The sequence below is a fragment of the Mycteria americana genome, chromosome 3, assembly GCF_035582795.1.
Source record: "Mycteria americana isolate JAX WOST 10 ecotype Jacksonville Zoo and Gardens chromosome 3, USCA_MyAme_1.0, whole genome shotgun sequence".
NCBI lineage: Eukaryota > Metazoa > Chordata > Aves > Ciconiiformes > Ciconiidae > Mycteria > Mycteria americana.
This window is the reverse complement of record NC_134367.1, coordinates 96283416-96304125: the sequence shown is the minus strand read 5'-3', so window position 1 is coordinate 96304125 and position 20710 is coordinate 96283416. Positions and strand designations below refer to the sequence as shown.

Genomic DNA, 20710 nt, shown 5'->3' with positions numbered 1-20710 from the left:
TTCTCCCAACTGTTAGATGAAAATTTTACTTCCCTGACTCCCAAGGGACAACCTTCACCTGCGTTGGTGATGCCCCAGATCCTGTTCCGACGACTGCAAGAGGTGCAGATGTTGAGGGATGGCAAAGCTCATTGCAGAGCTGAGGGAAAGTGTGGACAGGAGTACGAAGGGAAGAGAGCTGGCCACCACTCCTGCAAGAAGCTCTCAGGAAAGAGCCTGCCCCTCATCAGAGCACAGCTATTTCTGTGATTACGTCCACTTGCCCATAATTATACTGGTTCTGCTCTGCACAGCACTGTCAGGTCCACTGATCCTTTTCCAAACTCCTGCTGCCTTCCTGTTTGGATTAGGGTGCCAGCATGGGTTAAAAATTAGAGAGTAAGATTGCCTCAATATCCGATTTATCCCCTTCCTCCTCCCATCCCGCTTTCGGATGTGCTGGTCAGCATCCCCCTGGGAGACGATTAATCAGGAACAGAGAGAGAACTGGCAGCTGCCTGATAAGGACAAGATCGCAGCTATGGGACAAGCTGCAATTTGGAGTCTCTTTCTTTGACCCTGGTGCAAGTCCAAGACATGCTTGCTGATGCATCCCAGCACTGACGCCCCAGGAGCTGGCACAAGATCAGCATCCCCGAGGCCACAGCTATCTCTGGTCCCAATGTTGTATTGCCTTAGTGCTGGAGCCGCTTCTGTGGTGAAAGGCTGCCCATCCTCACTGGCTCCAGAAGCAGCTTCAGTTCTCCAGCTGCAAAAAGGGCCTCCTCTCCGCTTCGGGAGAAGCTTTCATTTCAGGGACCAGAGCAAGAGAAGATGTTACCACCATTCTAAAAGTGCAACACTACATGTTTAACGTTCACTCCCTGGATGAACAACAGCTACACCACCAGCAGATCACAGGAGGAGAATGGCAGGAAGGTACGAGATGCCACCTGGTCCGCCTGCTGACTCCTGCCCTGTTACAGCAGCGCCTGCACATGAGCCTGGGCTGAGGACAGAGCGAGAGGGTTTGTACCAGGGACGATCCTCTGCAAGGGCCTTCACCTGGAGCCTGAGGTGCCCAAGCTCCAGCAGCTGTTACTGCCACAGAGAAAGGGCAGCAGAGCCTCCCAAGGCAGGCAAGCAAAGGGTCACGGCAGCAGAAAGGACCTGTGAGGCCACAAGAGGGAGGTGAACAGGGCTCAGATGTTGAAGCAAACCAGGAGCAGAAGCAAGGGGTGGTTTACAGCAGAACAGGGCATGGCTCTGAAGAGTTATTTTCCTGTTTGGGAAGACAAAAGGAAGGAAAACCCTGGAGTGGACAACCCTGGGAAATACCTGCCTTTGAGGGTTAACCAGCTCCTTCTACAAAGTAAGAGCAGATCCAGACTTGCCTAGGGACACAAACACAGTCTGCGGTACCTGAAGAAATTCCTGCCCTGTTATAATACCTTGCTGTGAGCCCGAGGGTGGGCAGGCACTAGGTTGATTCCTACTTCTCCCCCTGGAAGCACCTCATGACTCTGCAGGGTCTAAGATGACAGTTCCCATCACACCCAAAGGCCGTCGCACACAAACAGCAGCCAGCAAGGCACGGCCTGCATCAGACCCGCTCACAGTCACAGGAACACGCAGTAGCAAAGAGATGCTTTAGAGCACCATTTCTTATCTCCTGAATCCAGTGATGACCTAACCTTCTTGCGGGGGCGAGGAGGGGGCAGAATCCATCTTTGTTCTTGTACAGTATTGCCACAATGCCATAACCAAATGAAAAATAGCTTAAGCTTTAAGTAGGTAGACATTCATTTTCTTCCTATTTTGTTTGCTTCCTTGTGTGGGTGATGGAGTGCACAAAAGCTTTTGATCTTTTTTTCCTTCCTCAGCCACTGTCCACAGACCACCTTCTGATAACCTTTACAGACCACTGGCTTTCCAGGAACCACAAATGGCAAAACACTGGCAGAGTATGATAATCAGAGCATGAGCTGTGGGTTCACCACAGGCAAGTATTCAGGTAGTCTCTCCTGGGGCATCCAAGCCAATTCTTAAAATACTCCTGATACTTCAGAGGATCATAAAACACGAGCAGGAAACAGGAAAAAAGGACCCACCGGCAAGGCAGATCCTTTACTTACAGACAAGTAGTGAATATCCCTGCTTCCCAGGTCCCTCAGGCACAAGACCCTATTATCTTAAGAAATCTGACAATCACAGTTCCCCCCCAACCTTTTAAAACTTCTGCAAGGAACACGGAGAGAAGGCAGCCCTCCTTTCCGCAGGGACAGGCAGCAACACCGTATAGTTCACAACACACTCGCCTCCCTGTCTGCCCCGCAGGGAGGGTGCTCAAGGCTATCGCGCACCCTGCTCCCCAGATCGCTGCAGCCTCTGCGTGACTTCTTGTGCTCTCCCTGGTTAGCAGCTGCCTCAGTAGTTGGTGGAACTGCTCCGAATAGCCGTTTCCATTGTATCTCCATGAAGGGAGAGGACTGCAAAGGTCTTGCTATAATCTGACAGACCGAACCTCTATTGGTCATAGACATTTCAGCCAGACAAAAGCCTATTTCCACATCTCGCACTGTACAATAAATTATTAAGTCCTGTTCCCCATTCCCCCTTCTTTCCTCCCCTCCCCATTCCCCCTTCTTTCCTCCCCCCTGCCCCCATTTTCTCATTATTTTTTTAGCTAATGTAATTAGAGACATGTTCTCCTTTCATGAGCCCTGCAAGGAATTGGCTCAACACCACTGTTGCCCACATCTAAAATAAGGTGGGCAAAGAATGCTTCCTGGGTTCCCACATTAAATCGCAGCAAAATTAATCGCAGCATTTCAGACCCTTCTGGACCCCCAGGGTTCAACGCTGTCATGTTAGGAAAGATGCAGCAGCTCTCCCAAGGCAAGCCTCCAGCTCACTGCAAACTTGTCAACTCACACAAAGATTCTCCAAGACCAAGTGGGAAAAAATGTTGGCTTGGAGGGAGAGAAGAAGCAGCAGCACAATTAATCGCTCATTTTAAATTCCACCATTTAAAAAGAAAGAAAGAAAAAAAAAAAAAAGAAGGGAGTCTACAGATACTAGTAGCTACCTGACATGGTATCTCTAGGAAGAGACTGGTATGTGGGACATACAAATGAGGGTATATGGCAGCAAATGATTCATATTTACCCAAGCACCTTCTAAGCTCCAGCTCTGCTGAGACATACGGTAGCCCTGGTCAAGAGAGCTGGCAACAGCTCACCTGAAGGAGTGACTGCAGAGGCTGGGAAGGAGACCAGACGTTAAGGTGCTCCATCCCCCTGGGTAGGCCAGGTGCTAAGGGATGTCTGGCACCCCTTTCCTTGCCCCAGGTGACCACATGCAGTGGGAAGCCCCAGGAACCTTCCCATCCCGCAAGGGGTTTCCTTAGTCCATGCACGGGGAGCTGCCTGCAGCTCCCACTCCCACCTGCAGCCCAGAGGTCCCTGTCTCACTCCCAGCCAGCATCCAGCCCAGCAGCAGAGGCACTAAATGAGCTGGAACTCCTCAATATGTTCATGACATTTTTCATGCTTTGATCATGGCTGGAAAGGTTTTTTTAGCCAGATGACTCTTCCTCATTAACTAAGCATAGGAAGGAAGAGGGGAGCTCAGCTTTAGAAGAGGGCAAACACTTGGCCCTAAAAAGCAAAAGTTAACCCTTTGGAAGAATCCCAGTTGTGTTTCCTTTCAAAGACTTTTTTTTTTTTCCAAAGCAGCAGAAACATACCTTGCCAGGAAACAAACAAAAAGATTAAAACCAGGTACCCCAAACTGACATCCTACCCAAGTTTATTTCTCTGCTTCATTCCCTCTCCAAGGCACATATGAGCGAGGCATTTTGCTTTCTTAATGCATCTTTACATCACTATCTTAGATGAAAATTCAGTCTGCCAGGCTGGTGCTCATACAGAACAGCAGACCTCCAAAAATGGATAAAAAGCAACATTTTAGCAGAGTTACATGGCTCCACAAGCAGCATCACCCTCATCTTCCCTCAGCATCTGTGCTGAGCCTGGGCAGGAGGGTTAGGGAGGGGACTGGAAGAAAAAAAAAAAAAGAAAAAGAAAAAGGAAAAAAGGACCCTACCTCCTGATGAGAGTCTGACCAAGTAGAGATAAACAGCAACTATGTCTCAGAGAAAGCAGCAAGAAGCCCATTAGCTTAAACAGCAAGAAGCCTATTAGCTACAGAAACATTAAACAAATAACCAAAATCTAGCACAAAAATATTGAAAACCAAAGTTTTGGGCTTTAGGAAAAAAAAAAAGTCTTTAATTATTTTGTTTCCTAGCAGTAGAAATCTGTTCCCAAAGGGCCAAGCAGATTTCTCCCAGAAAGCTCCATGTCTGCTATGGCAGAGATAAAAGTCATCTTTGTTTAAACAGAAGCCAAAGGTTAAAGAAAGGGAAAACCAATGAATAATAGATCCTCAGCCCTTCCCATCATGAGCAAAGAGCTCCCCTTACCCTCCCCCTCACTCCCAGTCATTCAGGGCAGCTAAACCCCCATGTTAATTTTGCTCAGAAAAAGCCATGAGGCACTTACCTTGCTTCTGTGCAGCAATGAAAAGGACAGGGAGGTCCATGACCATGGGGAAGATGTCAAATGGGAAGATGGAAGGAGGCTTCTGTGCTGGACCCATCTTGCAGGGCAGAACACCAGCCCCTTGCTGCGTGCTCCAACCCCGATCAAAATATTAAAGAAAAAAAATCTTCTTGTTAGAATTCAGGCAGGATACCACTCTGGTTGTTCAAAGCAGACAATTCAAATGCCACTGGGTTTCACCTCTAACGAGGAAAAGCAACGGTTTGGCCTCCCCTGCTAAAACCCAGCTGCTAGAGAAGAGAAAGCAGGGGGGTCCCTGCATTTTCATCCTGCCTCTGCCACTCATGTGCTACGTGGATTTCAGAAACATCCCTTTGCCTCTGCCCTTGCATCTGTAAAGCAAGAACCTCATAACCAGACTTTTAGCCAAGTCTGAACCAAATAGATCAAAACAGAGAAACTGAGAGCCCTTTTAACAAATATAAACCAAGAGCCTTCCCACTCAGGACTCAGACTCCCATTTGCTGCCTGCTGGTCCTCGGCCTGTGCAAGCAATTACCCTGATTGCTTTCCCTCATTGCCACGGCCCTTCCCACCTGAGAGCCAGAACCAACAGCTGGAGCTTTGTTTGGGGTCCCTGGGAACCCACGTACTGCAGCAATGTGCTGCACAACCAGCAAAGCTCCCACTCAAAGCTAGGCACGAGCTCCTCAGGAGCTCACGGTTAAAACATTGCCCTGTGATGGGCTGAAGATAAACATGAAAAGTTGTGGCTTAAGGATGAATTTTGTCAGCAGGCTATTTCTATTAACAGAGACAGGGAGATCCATGTGTAAGTGAAACAGCTGCACACGTTGCATCTAAGATGAAAACAAGTTTCTGGCCCTGAGCTCCGAGGACTTCCTCGGCATGTCCCTTGATTCACCCACAAATTAGCCCTAGCCCTTGCGTGCCTCCCGCTCACCCTGCTGTTCTGTGTCTAACTTCTCTCCCCTCCCACATCCCTGAGGGTTCACTCCCGATATTGGCTTTCCTGGCTTCTTTTCAGCTGGCCTTATTTAACTCGGTCCTTTGAAGCAATCCTCTCCTGCCCCCTCCTCCTCTGAGTCACGCTCTTGCTGTCAGGATGTTGCTCAGTTAAGTAAGGGAGCTTATGGCCAGCACTGCAGCCCTGCACTCCCTTCCTCTCTTGGACTAGTTATGTCCACATGTGGATTATAAGCTCTTAGATAGCAGGACTGCCTTCCTTTTTTTCTTTTAACTAAACTTCTGTGTTCCCTATGTTGTTCTGAAGGAGCAATGAAAGAGTGCTTTAAGAGGACCCTTGGATATGGTAGCCTGGTGGTTCCATGGTTAGCTCTTTACTATTGCAACGTGTGAGGAGGATGTACTTGTGTTCCACCATGTTGCTTGTTCCCCCAGAACAACCCATGAAGTTTCTGAACAGCTCTGCAGTGACTGTGTCGCCTAAAGAGCTGCATGCTCTTGACCAAAGAGAAAGACCCAGAGCTTAGCAAAAAAGTGTACCCAGACTCCAACTCACCTTTTGGATTTTCCAGCAAAATGCACAGAAAATGCAACTACAAAGAAATGTACTGAGACACATTAGGGGCAATATATCTTTAATTTTTTTTGCTTTTGTTTTTTAGTATTACAGTATATTCTTATAAAAAGATACAGATAAAAAGGACACTACAGGATTTGTACATTTAATTCACTTATAGTCTTAAACTGACTAAGAAATGAGGATACGCCAAGGCATTACAGCAGCACACAACCTCCCACTTCAGTAAGCAGCACTGTACTTTCTAGCTTGGTGGGCAGGGGCACCTCCCGAAGTGACCTGTGAGTTTCAAGCTGAGCAGGCTTGCAGGGGAGGAGAATGGCTGAAGATGGGGCTGGTTTAGAGGGGAGGTGTTGAGCACAGAGGGGCTCAGGTACCTGACATCCCCTTGCAATTCTCCTAAAAATGGCAAAGGTTTTTCAAGAGCCTGTTTAAGGGCACATGTGAAGGGGGGGAAATGGCTTGTCATAGAGGCTTTTCTAGATCACTTGGGTGAGAGCTCCTAGTGGTGGACAGCTGAAAAGACCAAGCCCTTCATGAGCTCTGTGGAACATCTTGTAAACAGCCAAAACGGCCTAAAGGGGAGTTTTGATCCAGATGCTGCTTTGAATTATGCTGATGTAAACCCAGAGCAACTTGTACTGGTCACACTGGATCTCTTCTACATTATCACTAGTAACAGAAGACTCTGGTTTGGAAGATCTGGTTGGTGACAGCCAACATGGCTTCACTAAGGGCAAATTGTGCCTGACAAATTTGGTGGCCTTCTACAATGGGGTTACAGCATCGGTGGATAAGGGAAGAGCAACTGATGTCATCTACCTGGCCTTGTGCAAAGCATTTGACACTGTCCTGCACAACATCCTTGTCTCTAAATTGGAGAGACATGGATCTGATGGACCACTCGGTGGATAAGGAATTGGCTGGATAGTCAAAGAGTTGCGGTCAACAGCTCAATGTCCAAGTGGAGACCAGTGATGAGTGGCATTCCTCAGGGGTCGGTATTGGGACCAGCACTGTTTAACGTCTTTGTTGGCAACATGGACAGTGGGATTGAGTGCACCCTCAGCAAGTTTGCTGACGACACCAAGCTGTGTGGTGTGGTCAACATGCTGGAAAGAAGGGACGCCATCCAGAGGGACCTTGACAGGCTTGAGAGGTGGGCCCGTGCGAACCTCATGAAGATCAACAAGGCCAAGTGAAAGGTCCTGCACATGGGTCAGGGCAATGCCAGGCACAAATACAGGCTGGATGGAGAATGGATTGAGAACAGTCCTGAGGAGAAGGACTTCAGGGTGTTGGTTGATGAGAAGCTCAACGTGACCTGGCAATGTGCACTTGCAGCGAGAAAGCCAACCATATCTTGGGCTGCGTCAAAAGAAGCGTGACGAGCAGGTCGAGGGAGGTGATTCTGCCCCTCTACTCTACTCTCGTGAGACCCCGCCTAGAGTACTGCGTCCAGCTCTGGGGCCCCCAACATAAGAGGGACACAGACCTGTTGGAGGGAGTTCAGAGGAGGGCCACAAAGATGATCAGAGGGCTGGAGCACCTCTCCTATGAAGACAGGCTGAGAGAGTTGGGGTTGTTCAGCCTGGAGAAGAGAAGGCTCCGGGGAGACCTTATAGCAGCCTGCCAGTACCTGAAGGGGGCCTACTTTCTTGCTGGAGAGGGACTTTGTACAAGGGCATATAGTGATAGGACAAGGGGTAATGGCTTTAAACTGAAAGAGGGTAGACTTAGATTAGATAGAAGGAAGAAATTATTCACTATGAGGGCGGTGAGGCACTGGGACAGGCTGCCCAGAGAAGTTGTGGATGCCCCATCCCTGGAAGTGTTCAAGGCCAGGTTGGATGGGGCTTTGAGCAACCTGGTCTAGTGGAAGGTGTCCCTGCCCATGGCAGGGTGGTTGGAACTAGATGATCTTTAAGGTCCCTTCCAACCCAAACCATTCTGTGATTCTATGATCTATTAAGCATCCAGACTCTCTCATGAAACAAGGTGCCAAAACATCATACTAGACTAATAGCATCCTTCTCAGCAGGCACAGTGAGCAAAATCTGGCCAACTTCAGGGGATTCTGGTCATCAAAACTACTACTTAGAGTAGCAGACAGCTTTTATATATATATATATATATATACACATACACACACATATATAAATTCCAGATTTTCAGTTGGCCAAATTGTGTTACTCAGGTTGGCCTCTTCAACCTTTGATAACAGAAGCTAAGGTGGCCAATGGAGGCTACCTGTTTGGATGGTAGGCAACCAGAAATCTCCTATGTCAAGCACAGAAGCCAAGGAGCCATGGCCAAACACCTGGTGATTGCTAGAGACTCCACAGGTAGAAAACCAACCAGTAGAAAGATTTTGTTTACCCTGGATAATCTGGAGAGGTGGGATGGAGGAGGAGAGAGGGGAATTAGAGGAAATCCTTCTTCATTGGCCTTGAAGATAGGAAGGAATATTAGCTCTGAGGAAGGAGAACTGTCCCCGTTTGTCCCACCAGCATGTTAACTCTGGTGAGAAGTTACAAGGCATGAACCACTTTTGCCCATCTATCCAATTCTCTGGCATTATGGCCAGAATTTATGTGGAAGGGTGAAGTTTGAGTGAGCAACTATGCAGCTTAACTCTTCTCAGTCTTCCCACTGTGATTCATGATAAGAAATAAACAGGTTTTATAGAAAGTGTTCTAAAATAACTAACCTGTATAAGTTTACCACATGCTTTAAAATGCATGCTTTCCCAGGACCAGAGTGATTATGACAATAGCAAAAGGAAAGTTTTTTTCTTCTTTCCCTTCTCATATCAAGACTGCTCACATGCATCCCCTTGCCTAGCTCAGCTTGCTGCACAATAGCCAAGCCGGCTGTCTAGCCGGTGTAATGCCCTGGCACGGTCTCAATAGTCTTTGCTGTAATGCAGTGTATACATACAAACATAGCAAACTAAAATAAGGCAAAATAAATAGAGGTGTCAGATTTACAGGTTCCCCTTAGAGATTCCTAAAACCTTTTTTTTTTTAAAATCATTTAACCCCCAAACAAACAAACAAAAAAACCCCAAAACAACCAACCCAGAAATGAAATTGCATATATCATGTACATCATCAACTGTACAACTGATCTCCTTTCCCCTCACAAACTCCTGACTCAACTTCTCCCATGCAACCCAGCTCAGAGTGTGAGCTTTCCTAAAGAAGAGGAAAGATTCAGCCAGTGGGGCTGACCATTACGGAAACACCTGCCCCACGGTCTCCCAACCAGGGCCCCTCACGATTCCTTTTCCTTCCTCAGACATTGTGAACACATTACAGAAATGCTTCTGAAGGACGCCCAGGTCATCTCCCTAGTGGGGAGTCTCTCACCCCTGAACACTAGTCCTACTTCTGCTCTCGTAGTGAACAGGTGCCCGGACGATAGCTGTGCTGCAGGACATGGAAAGGCCTTGCTGCCCTGAAGTCACTTTACCTTGTAGCATTTCCAGAGACTTATGACTGACTGAGAAGAGTGACCCAGACCAAAGGGAGTGGGAGAGGGAAGGAGTTCTTCAGTCTTTTCTGGGGTCATCCTAACACAACCTGCTTAAGAACAACGCGGAGGCACAGAGATAAGTGAGTGAGCACTAGACCTCTAGGGACAAGGTCTGGAGAGTTAGAAAGTACCTCCTCTTCTAGGTGTGAAGAACTTCATCATAAAGTTAGCAATGACTACATTTCTGCAGGAAGCAGAACAAGCCCTCAATTGTACCCCTCTTTCTCACATCTCCTCCACTTATTTCCAAAGACAGAGTGATTTCACTTAAAATGCTGGTGCTAGGCACAGGTGCAAGGACAACAGCAGACCCTAGCTCTTCTCCAGCTCTCAGTGCAATAAACAGGTTATGCCTCAATGTTATACCTCATGACTGCTTGCTATACCTGCTTAGGCTCTGCCAGCACTAGAGGACAAGGAATAAGATTTTCCTTTCTCCTTCAGCACTCAGCAACTCTACCACAACTGCTGATGAAGAACAGAGCACAGATGCACCCATAGTACCCAGGAGATGATAAACAAGGACAAACTTCGCTTCAGCGAGAATCTGACGCCAGGCCCTAGAGCAGAGCCAACTTTTTTCCTTATTTTCTGTGTGGCGAGCCTCAGCTCATACAGTAGACCTATTAATGGGCCTCTCCACTTGTCACCACTTATATGAAATCACTGCTTGCCTCAGTGTGTAACTGAGCTTATCCAAAACTCTCTTTATGAACATTCACCATGGAGTCAAGAGCCGGGGGGACTGTCCAGCAGGCTGAACGAAGCCTTCGGCCACCATCACAGATTCAAAACAAGAGTTTGGGGCACTGGAGTGCTGAGAAAGTTGAGCTGCAGTGAATCGGGGGCACGACTCCGAGTTTTCTGTCAGTCCCAGTAAGTATCCCACAGCTGATTTATAGGAGTTGCACAATCTCTCATTATTTGTGTATGAGTCAAGGAGGTGGCAAAACTACAGCAGCTTTCTTCGACTCTGTCAGTGTGGCTGGAGCGCCGCGTACCATCAAATAGGATCTCTTTAAATCGGGGTTGAACTGTGTACACAAATGGACAGAGGGCTTATCACTGTCTCTGCTTTTGCTACATTTGTGGCTTGGCAAAGTGACTTCAGTTTCAAAAAGCACAGCACAAACCTGGTTTGACAAATAGTGGGGCGGGGGGAATGCTGTATTTATATTCAAGGGTTTTGCCCTGAGGTGTTTCTTCTCTGACAGCACTGCCATGCTGACAGTCTGCCTTATCAAACAAGTACCTGGGGAGCAAGCAAGCAGCCATAAATTGGACAGAGCCATGAGTCACATCATCTTGCACCAGGGCTGGCCTTGGCACTACTCCTGAATTTCTGGGCGAGTCCTAAACCCAGGGAGAACAAAGAGGGGAAAAAAACAACAATGTTCTAATCCCTAAAAGCATCATCTTTGGAATTCAGGGATTATCCAAATCTAAGTTCAACTGTATACCAATTTGGCACATATTACCACCTCTCATACGGCTTACATGGCATAGGTTATATGGCATACTTTAAAACAAGACAAACAAAAAGGACTGGGATATAGCATGTCTACTTCAGGGAGCAGCAAGGAGCTTGTTAATATAACTTACAAGAGACATTTCTAAAAATCCATTTTGTAATTTAAAATAAAAATGCTTAAAAAAGTGAGTTTTTCTTAAACTTTCAAAAACCTTTATGAAATACAGTCTTTGTTCTACAAGGTGCTTGTGTCCACTGCAATGCGCATTGCTGTTAATAGCTAATCCCAGAAGGGGAGTGGGATAGTAAGGGAGGAGAATGCACCCAGCTCTTGTAAGATACCAGCTCTTTACGATGAGTATTATATAGAGGCGCGGCAGTCTGGAATGTCGTAAATAGGGAAATACTGGGGTGGGAGACTCAAAATTCAGTAAACAATGAAACATTAGAGTTTAACAATTCTGACTTTTTTGCTTCTTTCCATAGTTTACATAATTATTTTACTCTCAAAGTGTTCAGAAAACCACCACAGTTTACTTCTCCAATATTGGTAGTGTGTAATACTGATCAGGCAGCGTGCACGGCAGAGGAAGTTCTGTTCTGCAGACTCAGTGCAGAGCCTGAGGTTAAGTGACATTCAGAGAAAAATCAAACCAAATTATTAAAGTGACAAATAGAGCTTTTTTCACTTCCCTGGGATTCCTTGACATTTTGTGCTGTTGACTATTGATGCATAGTTTGTAGATGGTGGGTCCCTCTTCTCAAATGCTCTCTTTTCTTCCTGTCTAGGAGGAAGAATCCATCACCATTTCTTTCTTTTCCTCTTTTCCTTCTCCAGGGAAGATAATAAAAAAGGAAGACAAGATTAAAAAAAAAAAAAAAAGCCCATGACAGCCCACATAATCCAATCCCTTTCCTAGAGCCATGAAGACACACAGAATTCAGAATTCAGGCTTCTTCTTGGGGTTTTTCACTTTTTCACTGTGTGCTTCATACATGTAGCTTAAATACAAATTTATTTTTTTCTTATGAATTAACCCATCTCCAAAGCCTGCTTGGCTTACGCAATTCTGTGTCCTCCTGGAAAAATTCTCAGTTTTCATTATGGGACCCTCCGTTGGTTCATCCCAAGTGATCCCTTCAAAATTAAAAAGGCTGTGGGCTCCAAGGCTCTCCTTCAACACCATTCATATCTTACTGAGTTATGTGATTCCCCTAGGTAGGAGTGGGGTGTGTGCAGTGAAGGTCAGCCTGTTAGACAGAAAGACCAGTTTGTGCCAACAGCAATCACAGCTAGCATCAAGTGGAAAAGATATCTCATTTTTTGCAGCCAGTGACCCCGTTTGCTTTTTGCTACTTGTGAGCTGTGGATGACATGAGGGAGCTCCCCATTTCCATTGGGCTGCACTAAGAAATCTTGCACAAACAGGTAAGAAATGTTCCGCTGTTTCCCTCCCACCCTCCAGCAATGACAATAGGCTCCACAGTCATCTACTTGTAATCCCAACCTGATGGTGGCTTAGTTTTCTAAAGAAAAGCCAGAGCTTCTTTCCTAGATGCATCTTATAGCTTCGAGGCTCAACCATCAACAAATTCCAGAAAACTGCTTCTAGAAAAGCAGAATCCGAAAGACTTTTGCAAAGTATTTTATGTTGATCCTGATTCTTGAATTTCAATTTGTTCCAGAACCTGATGCTTCCATCTGAGCATCTTTTGCTTTGGACAGTGTAGGCCACACAAAAATACTATACAGAACATGAGATCAAAAGCATTTTTCAGGTGCTAATCAATGGCTTATAAAATCCAATTCTGGAAAGGAATTGGAAACCTCGAGAACCACATCTTGACAAGCCCCTGAAGGCCAGTCTAGATCTTGAAGAAGCAACAGGTGTTTACAGAGTTGCTCTGAAATTAGTCTTGCTTATTATCAGCAAGATGGAGATCATGACTAGTTTTCACTTTGGCACACAGAAAATTATCTTTCTCCAGCTGTGAGGCAGTTTGCAAGGCCCAAGTACTTTCTGTCATCACCATGAGGCCTTTGATGACACAATAAACTCCCAGAAGCAAATCTGTTGGCTCTGCATGGCCCAGTCACAGGACCTGCTGGCTCCACAGAGGCACTTTTATAATGGTTCAAATTAGGAGCACAGAAGAGGGATGAGAGGAAAGCTGATCATGGAAAGGTAACGTCTCTAGCCACAGACCAAAGAAATCCTTTGGGCAGCTGTCAGCCAGGCGCCATCGCACACATTCATCTTCCTTGTTTTGCACTTTTTCATCACCTTCTTTTGGTTGATTATTTTTCTTCCTCTTGTAATTAATAATTTAGCTTTGTCACCACCCGCTCCCGGCTTGTCTCTAAGCCTTGGTTCCCTGAACGCTTGCGGTTACGCTTGAGCTTGGATAAGTCTTTGTCAAAGACTTCACCCGACCTTAATGCTGACACCAGGTCATCAAACTCCCCACTCTCTTCGGAGATGCTTCCAGCTTTCGCTTTCTTTTGTCGCCTTTCTTTTTCCCTCTGCTCTTTTAGCTGTGGAGAAAGACACAGAGCTTTAGGATTAGCTAACTGAGATGCCAGATCACTAGGTATGCTGCCAAGAAGCAGCTAAGATGCATGAGTACAGTTTAGGGGAAAAAAGAGATCAGGAGCTTATCCACAAGGCCATTGCCTATGCCAAGAGCAACAGGTGACCATGCTGGGCTTCCCTTCTTCTGCACAGGCAAGCAGAGAGCAGGGAAGATGAGGAATGAGTAGCATCGTACGTTTGCGTCACAAAGCACTACCATCCTGGAGCAAAGAGGACACATGGGATCTGTCTATGCTGCTGCAGTTTTGCACTAATTTTACAGTAGGACAGTGCCAGCAAAGTAGCTGTGCCAAATGACAGTCTAAAGTGATGCTGGCATAGCTAATTACCCAGCTTCTGGGACCAGGCTTGCAGTATCATTAGTGTGGCAGCACTAAGTTCTGCTGACAGTACCTAACCTAGTGAGTTTGAAATTGGTTTGGATGTGTCTGTGTAAACCACAGTCACTGCTATAGTCACAAACAGCTTTGCACTTGGGGCATAGCTAGGTAAATTGACAGGCAGAAAGGCTGCAGTCCTGCAGAAGGAGGAAAAGAAGAAAGGAAAAACGCCAGAAAGCCACAAGCTAAACATACTGGAGAACGAAAATTGTGTGAGATATCAAAACATCAACAGAAACTCTATCCACCAAACAGCTCATGTTTGCATGGAGGCAGCATGTTGCAGTGATGGGACGAGGAAAGCACATTGCCTCGACTCTGGAAAGAGAAACTGGTTATAAGCACAAAGAGCAATGAAACAGAACTGCTGATTTTACAAATCATTGGATAGGTCCACCTGTTAACATGATGCCCCTGGTGTCCCTTAGGGTAGCTCCAGGGAGCTCGGTTATACCCCCACACTGCTCAGCTCCAAGATTAGTGGAAACGGCAAGGGATGGATGCAGCTGTCAAGAAGCAGGTTGCTTGCTCTGCACGCTAGCCACACGTTGCAGGAAGACTCTTTCCATAAGCAAACTTCAACCTCTCTCATGGTGTATTAGGCCTATGAAACCATCCTAGTACTTTAATAGAAGGCTCCTGCACTTTCCAGGCTGGCTGAGAGGAAACTTGAGCCTAAGTCCTGGTGTTTTATCCCTATGTCCAACAGTAAGGCTGCTGGCATCCTGGTCTTTTACCTCTCTCCTCTTCTGAAAGGCACAAACTGGTGCGTTTGGCAGAGCAAGCATTTAAGCAGCAACTCCCCACAGCAAGGCTTGGGGCCATGGCGGCAGCTGGGGTTAAAGCGCCAGCAGGGGGGAAGGAGATAGGGGACTGCTGAGCCATTCTCAGGCCTCGGGAAAGGCTGAGGTTAGAGGGGGAGGCTGGTTCACACAAACCCCTGGGAACACACATGTCTGACTCCCAGCAGCAAAAGCAACGACGCACAAAAGCGCTCTCGCCATGTCAAGGCCAGATGCAGCCCCAGTGATCAAAGCATTAAGGCTGGCCAGAGAGAAATACTGCCAGTGCAGGCTGCAGCAGGTGCCAGGGTATTTGCTGTGTCACCACACGCTGTCAGGCAACAGGCATGCAGCAGATGATGATGGAGTCTGAGTGGAGGCTGACCAGCTGGCAGGACTGAGGGAGATCTGGCTCCCGGAGCTTTTGCACAGAGCCTGCAGCCTGAAAGCAGGATAGTCTGGTTCTGGGCAGGGGCAGCACCATCCTGCAAAGTGCTGGGGCAGAACAGGCAAGGCTAGATTTGGTATCTGAATCCAAAAGAGGTTAGTTTAGGAGGCAAACGGTATGTCCTTGAGAGCTGACAGAACAGCCAGCAGCAAAAAGGTCATCATTTGTGAAGAGAATGATGCCAAAGAGAGGTGGCAGGGAGAAGGACATAAAACAGTGACAGTGACAGGACATGAGCATCAGAATAGGGTGTCTCAACCTTTCTCTCTTGAGACATGAAAAGGCAATGGAAGGAAACATCTTCCTGTGCCCAGGTCCTCACCATGGCCTCCATGCGTGCCCTGCGCTCCTCTTCTTCCTTTTTCTTCCTCATATTCTCCAGATCTTGCTTGGCCTCTGCAAATGACTGTAAGAAAGTGTCGAAGATGCCAAAAAATTCATCTGGCTGCATCTTGCCCTCACTCTCTCCAAAATGCTTCAGTGCCTTGGCATACTGTCAAGAGGGCAGAAAACACAAGAGCAATAATTAGGCAGACTGTTTGGTGAAGACAGCGAGGAAAGCTTATGAGTAACCACACATGTAAGTCAATACCCTCTGAGCATTCATACGGCAAGAGCAGAAACTACGCCCTGGCAACAGAAGTGCCTCTCCTTAAGGCAGGTGCCTCTGTCCCTGAAGAATCTGCTCTCCTGGATATCCTTTGGACAACATGGAGCAATGGTGCTAGAGAGCACTAGCTGTCCATTTATACAAAACCAAACATGTTCAGTGCCTGAGGGTGATGGAATAATTTCAGAGGACAACTGTCTGGCCACTTCTCAGCTGCAGCTGTGGGACAGCAGGGGCACAGAAGAGAGTGAGCTAGCTAGGGAAACAAGTACTTTTAGTCCATCCTAACTACCAAACAAGTAATTTTAGCCCATCTTTTCCCCTTCTACCTTCCCCTCAAATCCACTTTTAAAATGGCTGGAGTTAGAGGGTTTTTTTGCAATAACATTACAGTCTGTCCTCTCAGGAGCCTTTTGCTATGTCATCCATCGCTCTGCAGTGCTCTGAGTTAGGGTGTTGCCTGGGAGAGAGGTGACTATGGACAGACATGGCATGAGAGATGGGCAAGGAAAGCAGCCAGGGCTCCCGGGCAGACTGAAAAGAGAGTGAATATATCACAAGTGACTTTTATTTTAAAAGGCAAATGTTGAGGCTGCAGGACACATGTGGAGGTAGCCAACTGGCATGACTTCAGTCACAGGGCAGTCCTGATTGGGATATAGTAAATTCACAGCAACCCCTGGCTCTTGGACATCAGTCCCACAGTAGTTGTAGTCTCTTTTTTGCTCTCTTACACTCACAAATATGTCTCTGTACTCACCAAAATGCATTCAAATGCATGCACATATAGGCTGTCAACAGCACGTATGCTCGTGTCCACTAAGTCCTATATAAGTGTACACATCCAAAAGCTGTGTCATTGTCCAACCACCTTCATTCACAAACCTCTGTATCACAACAGGCAGCACCAGAAACACATTCGTGATGGCACTAGTGCCCTGATGCACAACTCCCCTAGCATTCCCTGCTTGCACTTTAACACACCACCACTGAGCAGCAGAGCATCTTCACAGACCTCAATGTTTACCAAACCAAACAAAGACTCTCCCAGGCTACGGACTGCCTTCAAACTCTCTTGTGCGTGTATTCAGCTCATACTAACACAGCCCAGCTTCCCTTTCCTTAGGTGGGTACTCTCACAGAATGGAAAAGACAATAAGAACACTTCAGGCTCCGATCCCAAGGACAAAATGAGTTTGGAAGCAGGTCTTATAGACCAGGTACAGCATAAACCAGGTCTTACGTACCAGGTAAAGCACAAACAATGTCTCCCAGTCAACTGCAGGGGGAAGAAATCTCCAAGGAAAGCAGCTTCCTTCTGGCACAGCCTGAGAGATTCGGCATCTCCCCTCCTCTGCTTTCCCTGCCAGGCCCACAAAGCAGTTTGAAGCAACAGCTTCTTTTTCCTTTAAAAAGGCTGTGTTCTCAGCCAGAAACAAACAAAGAAACCCAAAGTATCTGGGAAAAAAAAAAAGCGTTGGAAGAAATGCAAGTTGCTTTGAGCTACCAAACATGGCAGGAGTTGAAGGAAGCACTACAGCAGAAAGTCATGGACGGACTTCAGAGTATGGAAACAGCAACAGATTACTTCTCCATTTTAACTCCTTTTCTCTGAAACCCCTGAAGACACATACACAGACATATGCACACCTTCTCCCTCTCCGCACCCCTCTCTGTATATATGTATTTTCTCTGTATATAATGTATGCATAGTCTGCTTGAATATTAGGAAAGTGCAGCAGTCTCATAGTAATCCACACTGACCAGCACCAGCTCTTCAGCAGAGAGAATACAGGCTGTCAATACCACAGAAGGAGATAATGCATCTCCATGTGCTATATTTTCTTGGCTCGCCTGCTCCAGCATGCCAATCAGCCAGGAGAGCAGAAGTGCCAGAGAAAGACTTCAGCACAGGTATTGCCACCGCTGCTTGAACACATAGAGCGCCTAAAGCTCATTGCTCACAGGAGATGTGCTACCTGGAATCTCTTCCCACTTAACTTGAGGTTAACTCCTGTGAAAATTGAAAATAAGGCACAAATTAAGAGCAGTGACTAGAGCTGCCAGCTAGAAGGAAGGCTTGTCCACTTCCTGTGAAGCCTGAAGTCCAGGGGCAGCCCACAGCAGATGGCTGTTATACCTAGTGATGCACCACCTCCATCCCCTGTGTTCCTCCTGTGCACAGCAAAGGTGAGTGAGGGGGTACACAGGAACAGAGCTGGTTTGAGCCCATGAATGCCCATAGGGGTTTCCTAGTCTTTCAGGGAGGCTGGGGGTTGAAAAGGAGGGGGTCCTTGCCTAGGGCTCTTGGATCCTACTTTCATGGAAGTCTCCATTAGAGGGTGGTGTTGTCTGCAAATGTTCTGCACTAGCACCAGCTAGTTCTCGTCACACTGGCAGGGGGGCTTTTGCCACTGCCTCCCCACTGCCACTCAGAGAAGGAACAGTGTTGCTGTTGCTGAGACACAGCAGCCTGGGAGCCTCACAGAGACACTCATAAGGTGTTGTGGTCTCCAAGCAGCAGCGAGGAGGACAAATCCTGAGAACAGCCCGTCTTTGGTGCCCTGTAACACGGCTTAGGAGGTCACAATCACTTACTGTAAAGCAGTGAAAGATGAAAAGCAAAAATCTGTGAGCTAGATGTAACAAAATAACTACAAAAGAGAAATCTACAGTTCACTGAAGTAAACATTTTCCTTCTTTCTCTACCCGCTCTGGAAAAAAAGCTGACTGAGCAGAGGAAGGCAAGTCAGGAGATCCAGCCTCCGCTGCCAACTCTGCCCATGATGTGGCTTGGGAACTCATTCTCCCTCTCTGAGCCTTCCTTTCTCCATTCGTTACAGAACAGAAAGCGTTGCCACACTAATCTGACATAGGAAATGGCAAAAAATAAGTTGTTCACATCTGTAGGGCACTATATCAATTCAATGCACTATTGTAGGGAGAGCCACGCTGTCCTTTCACTGTTTAAACTGCAACAGACCCCTCTGTTTTTATTACTTCTTCTATTTCCCCATAGCTCTGGTTCTGCAATCACGTGTGCTTTTTCAAAGCACTGGTGCTGGGACGAGGGGCAGCGAGCTGCTGGAGGCAGCCTCCCCAACCCTGGTACAAAGGTCAGGCTCCTACCTGCCCACGGTGGCTAAAATGACACTGTCTGCCTCGTTCAGGGCATAAGAGGCAGCACAGCGCAGACCGAGGTGCTCTGGACCCCAGCCCTCTCTTCTGCTCTCTGCCACAGGATTTGTGTCATCCTGTACAAATCACTCGACTGCTCCGTGGGCAGATTCCCTACCAAACAGTACCTGCTCTCATGCACAACTGGGAAATCTGTAGCCAAGTCCTCACTCACGCAAAACCCTTCCCAGAATTTTGTGACGTGCTGTAATATCGCAGAACAAGGGCTGAAACTTGCTTATTCGTTAAGTCATTTGGGGACAGATGACATGGGCAAAAGCAAGATGGAAAACTCTGTTTCAGCAGGTTTTCCACTGTAATACAGGATGGTATCTCTTTTTTTCATTAAAAATTTCATTTCCACACCATAAGGGCCCCCAAGCTCCATGATATAACAGGTCCACGAGCTCAGTGCCAGCTCTGCTTCCTCTGCCAAACTTTCCACTGAATTCATCCTCTTGCCAAAGCAAATCGTTTAGACAGTTGTTTATTTTAAAAAGCCATTTTAGCAAAGAGAGGGAAAGCGGGACAGCAGCACAACACTCTCTGCTGTGCTTGCCAACGAAATGTTAAACAGTGGCAGAAGAGCTCTGAAAACGGCAGGAACGGGGCTCTACGAGGAGGAGGAAAAACAGCCACGATAAAAATTTCCTGCTGTCTGTGCTGTCTGCGCTATTGTGGGAGGAGCCAATGCACGAGTGAATTATACCATGTACCCATGCAACATGAACTGTCTTCCCCAGAGAAGTAATCTTGAGTTTGCCGTTATGAAGACTTCAATCCTGTACCGAGGCAGTTCAAATAAATGTCTGTTCTCTTTATGGGACAGATTCAGGTCAGTTAATGGAAAGAGCCCGGCTGATTTCAGGCCGGGCTAGGCCCAGCTCTCCTCGCGCCTAAATGCTCTTAAAGGATTCTCCCAGGAGTTCGACAGTGACTCTGGCAGCCCCAAAATCGAGACGCAGGTGCTATAAACATTTCTGATATGTTAGATGCCAACCTGCCCTGAAGCATCTGCAGTTCTAAGTTACTGTACAACAGCTACGTAATTTATTTACCAAATCGCTGTTTCTGACAGCAGGCTGTGGTGCCTGCTCATGCCCTTTGTAACACGCTTCGTCTTGACTTCCTCAGTCTCTGTCCTGATCCGTTCCTTCTTCATTAGCCCCAGTGGCTGACAGAAAATACTGGTCCCCCAAAATGAATGACTGAAATGCACAGCCTGTAACTGGCACTTGGACTACAGTATTTCTGTGTGCTTCATAGCATTCTGCCATTAATGACTATTTTCTTAAATGGATTTTGGCTTTCACTGCCTTGCTGTTCTTCAAAACAGTTACTATATGTGCTAAGCTTTTTAAATGCATGTGCAGAGTCTGAACTCCTTTCTCCGTGATGACAAACACCCTGCTTGAGAGGAGCTGTCATGAGAAAGACTGGGGATGGACACTTTTCCTACCCTCCTCATCAGCCTTGCCCAGGCAGTGGCCTCCATTGTGCCTCTATAGAGAGGCTTAAGTTTGGTATTCATCATAAGAATGGCAATACCTGACTAAGCAGACTTTGTTCTTCTAGGAAGATCCAAAACGTTTTAAAAACAGGT

General features: G+C 46.9%; 1 protein-coding gene across 5 annotated transcripts in view; it reads right to left on the bottom strand.

Annotated features, from left to right (window-relative positions):
• Positions 1-8752: 8752 nt before the first annotated feature.
• DAAM2 (dishevelled associated activator of morphogenesis 2) overlaps positions 8753-20710 on the bottom strand; it is a 202568-nt gene continuing 190610 nt past the window's right edge. For 3 of the 5 annotated variants that reach the window (XM_075496208.1, XM_075496207.1, XM_075496211.1), the window contains 2 exons: positions 15643-15813; positions 8753-13652 (listed from right to left, as the gene is read on the bottom strand). In XM_075496208.1, coding sequence (XP_075352323.1) covers positions 13437-13652; positions 15643-15813 — 387 coding nt within the window. In that variant the 3' untranslated portion in view covers positions 8753-13436. The remainder of the gene's footprint in view (positions 13653-15642; positions 15814-20710) is intronic. The other 2 variants (XM_075496209.1, XM_075496210.1) reach the window with 2 other exon arrangements.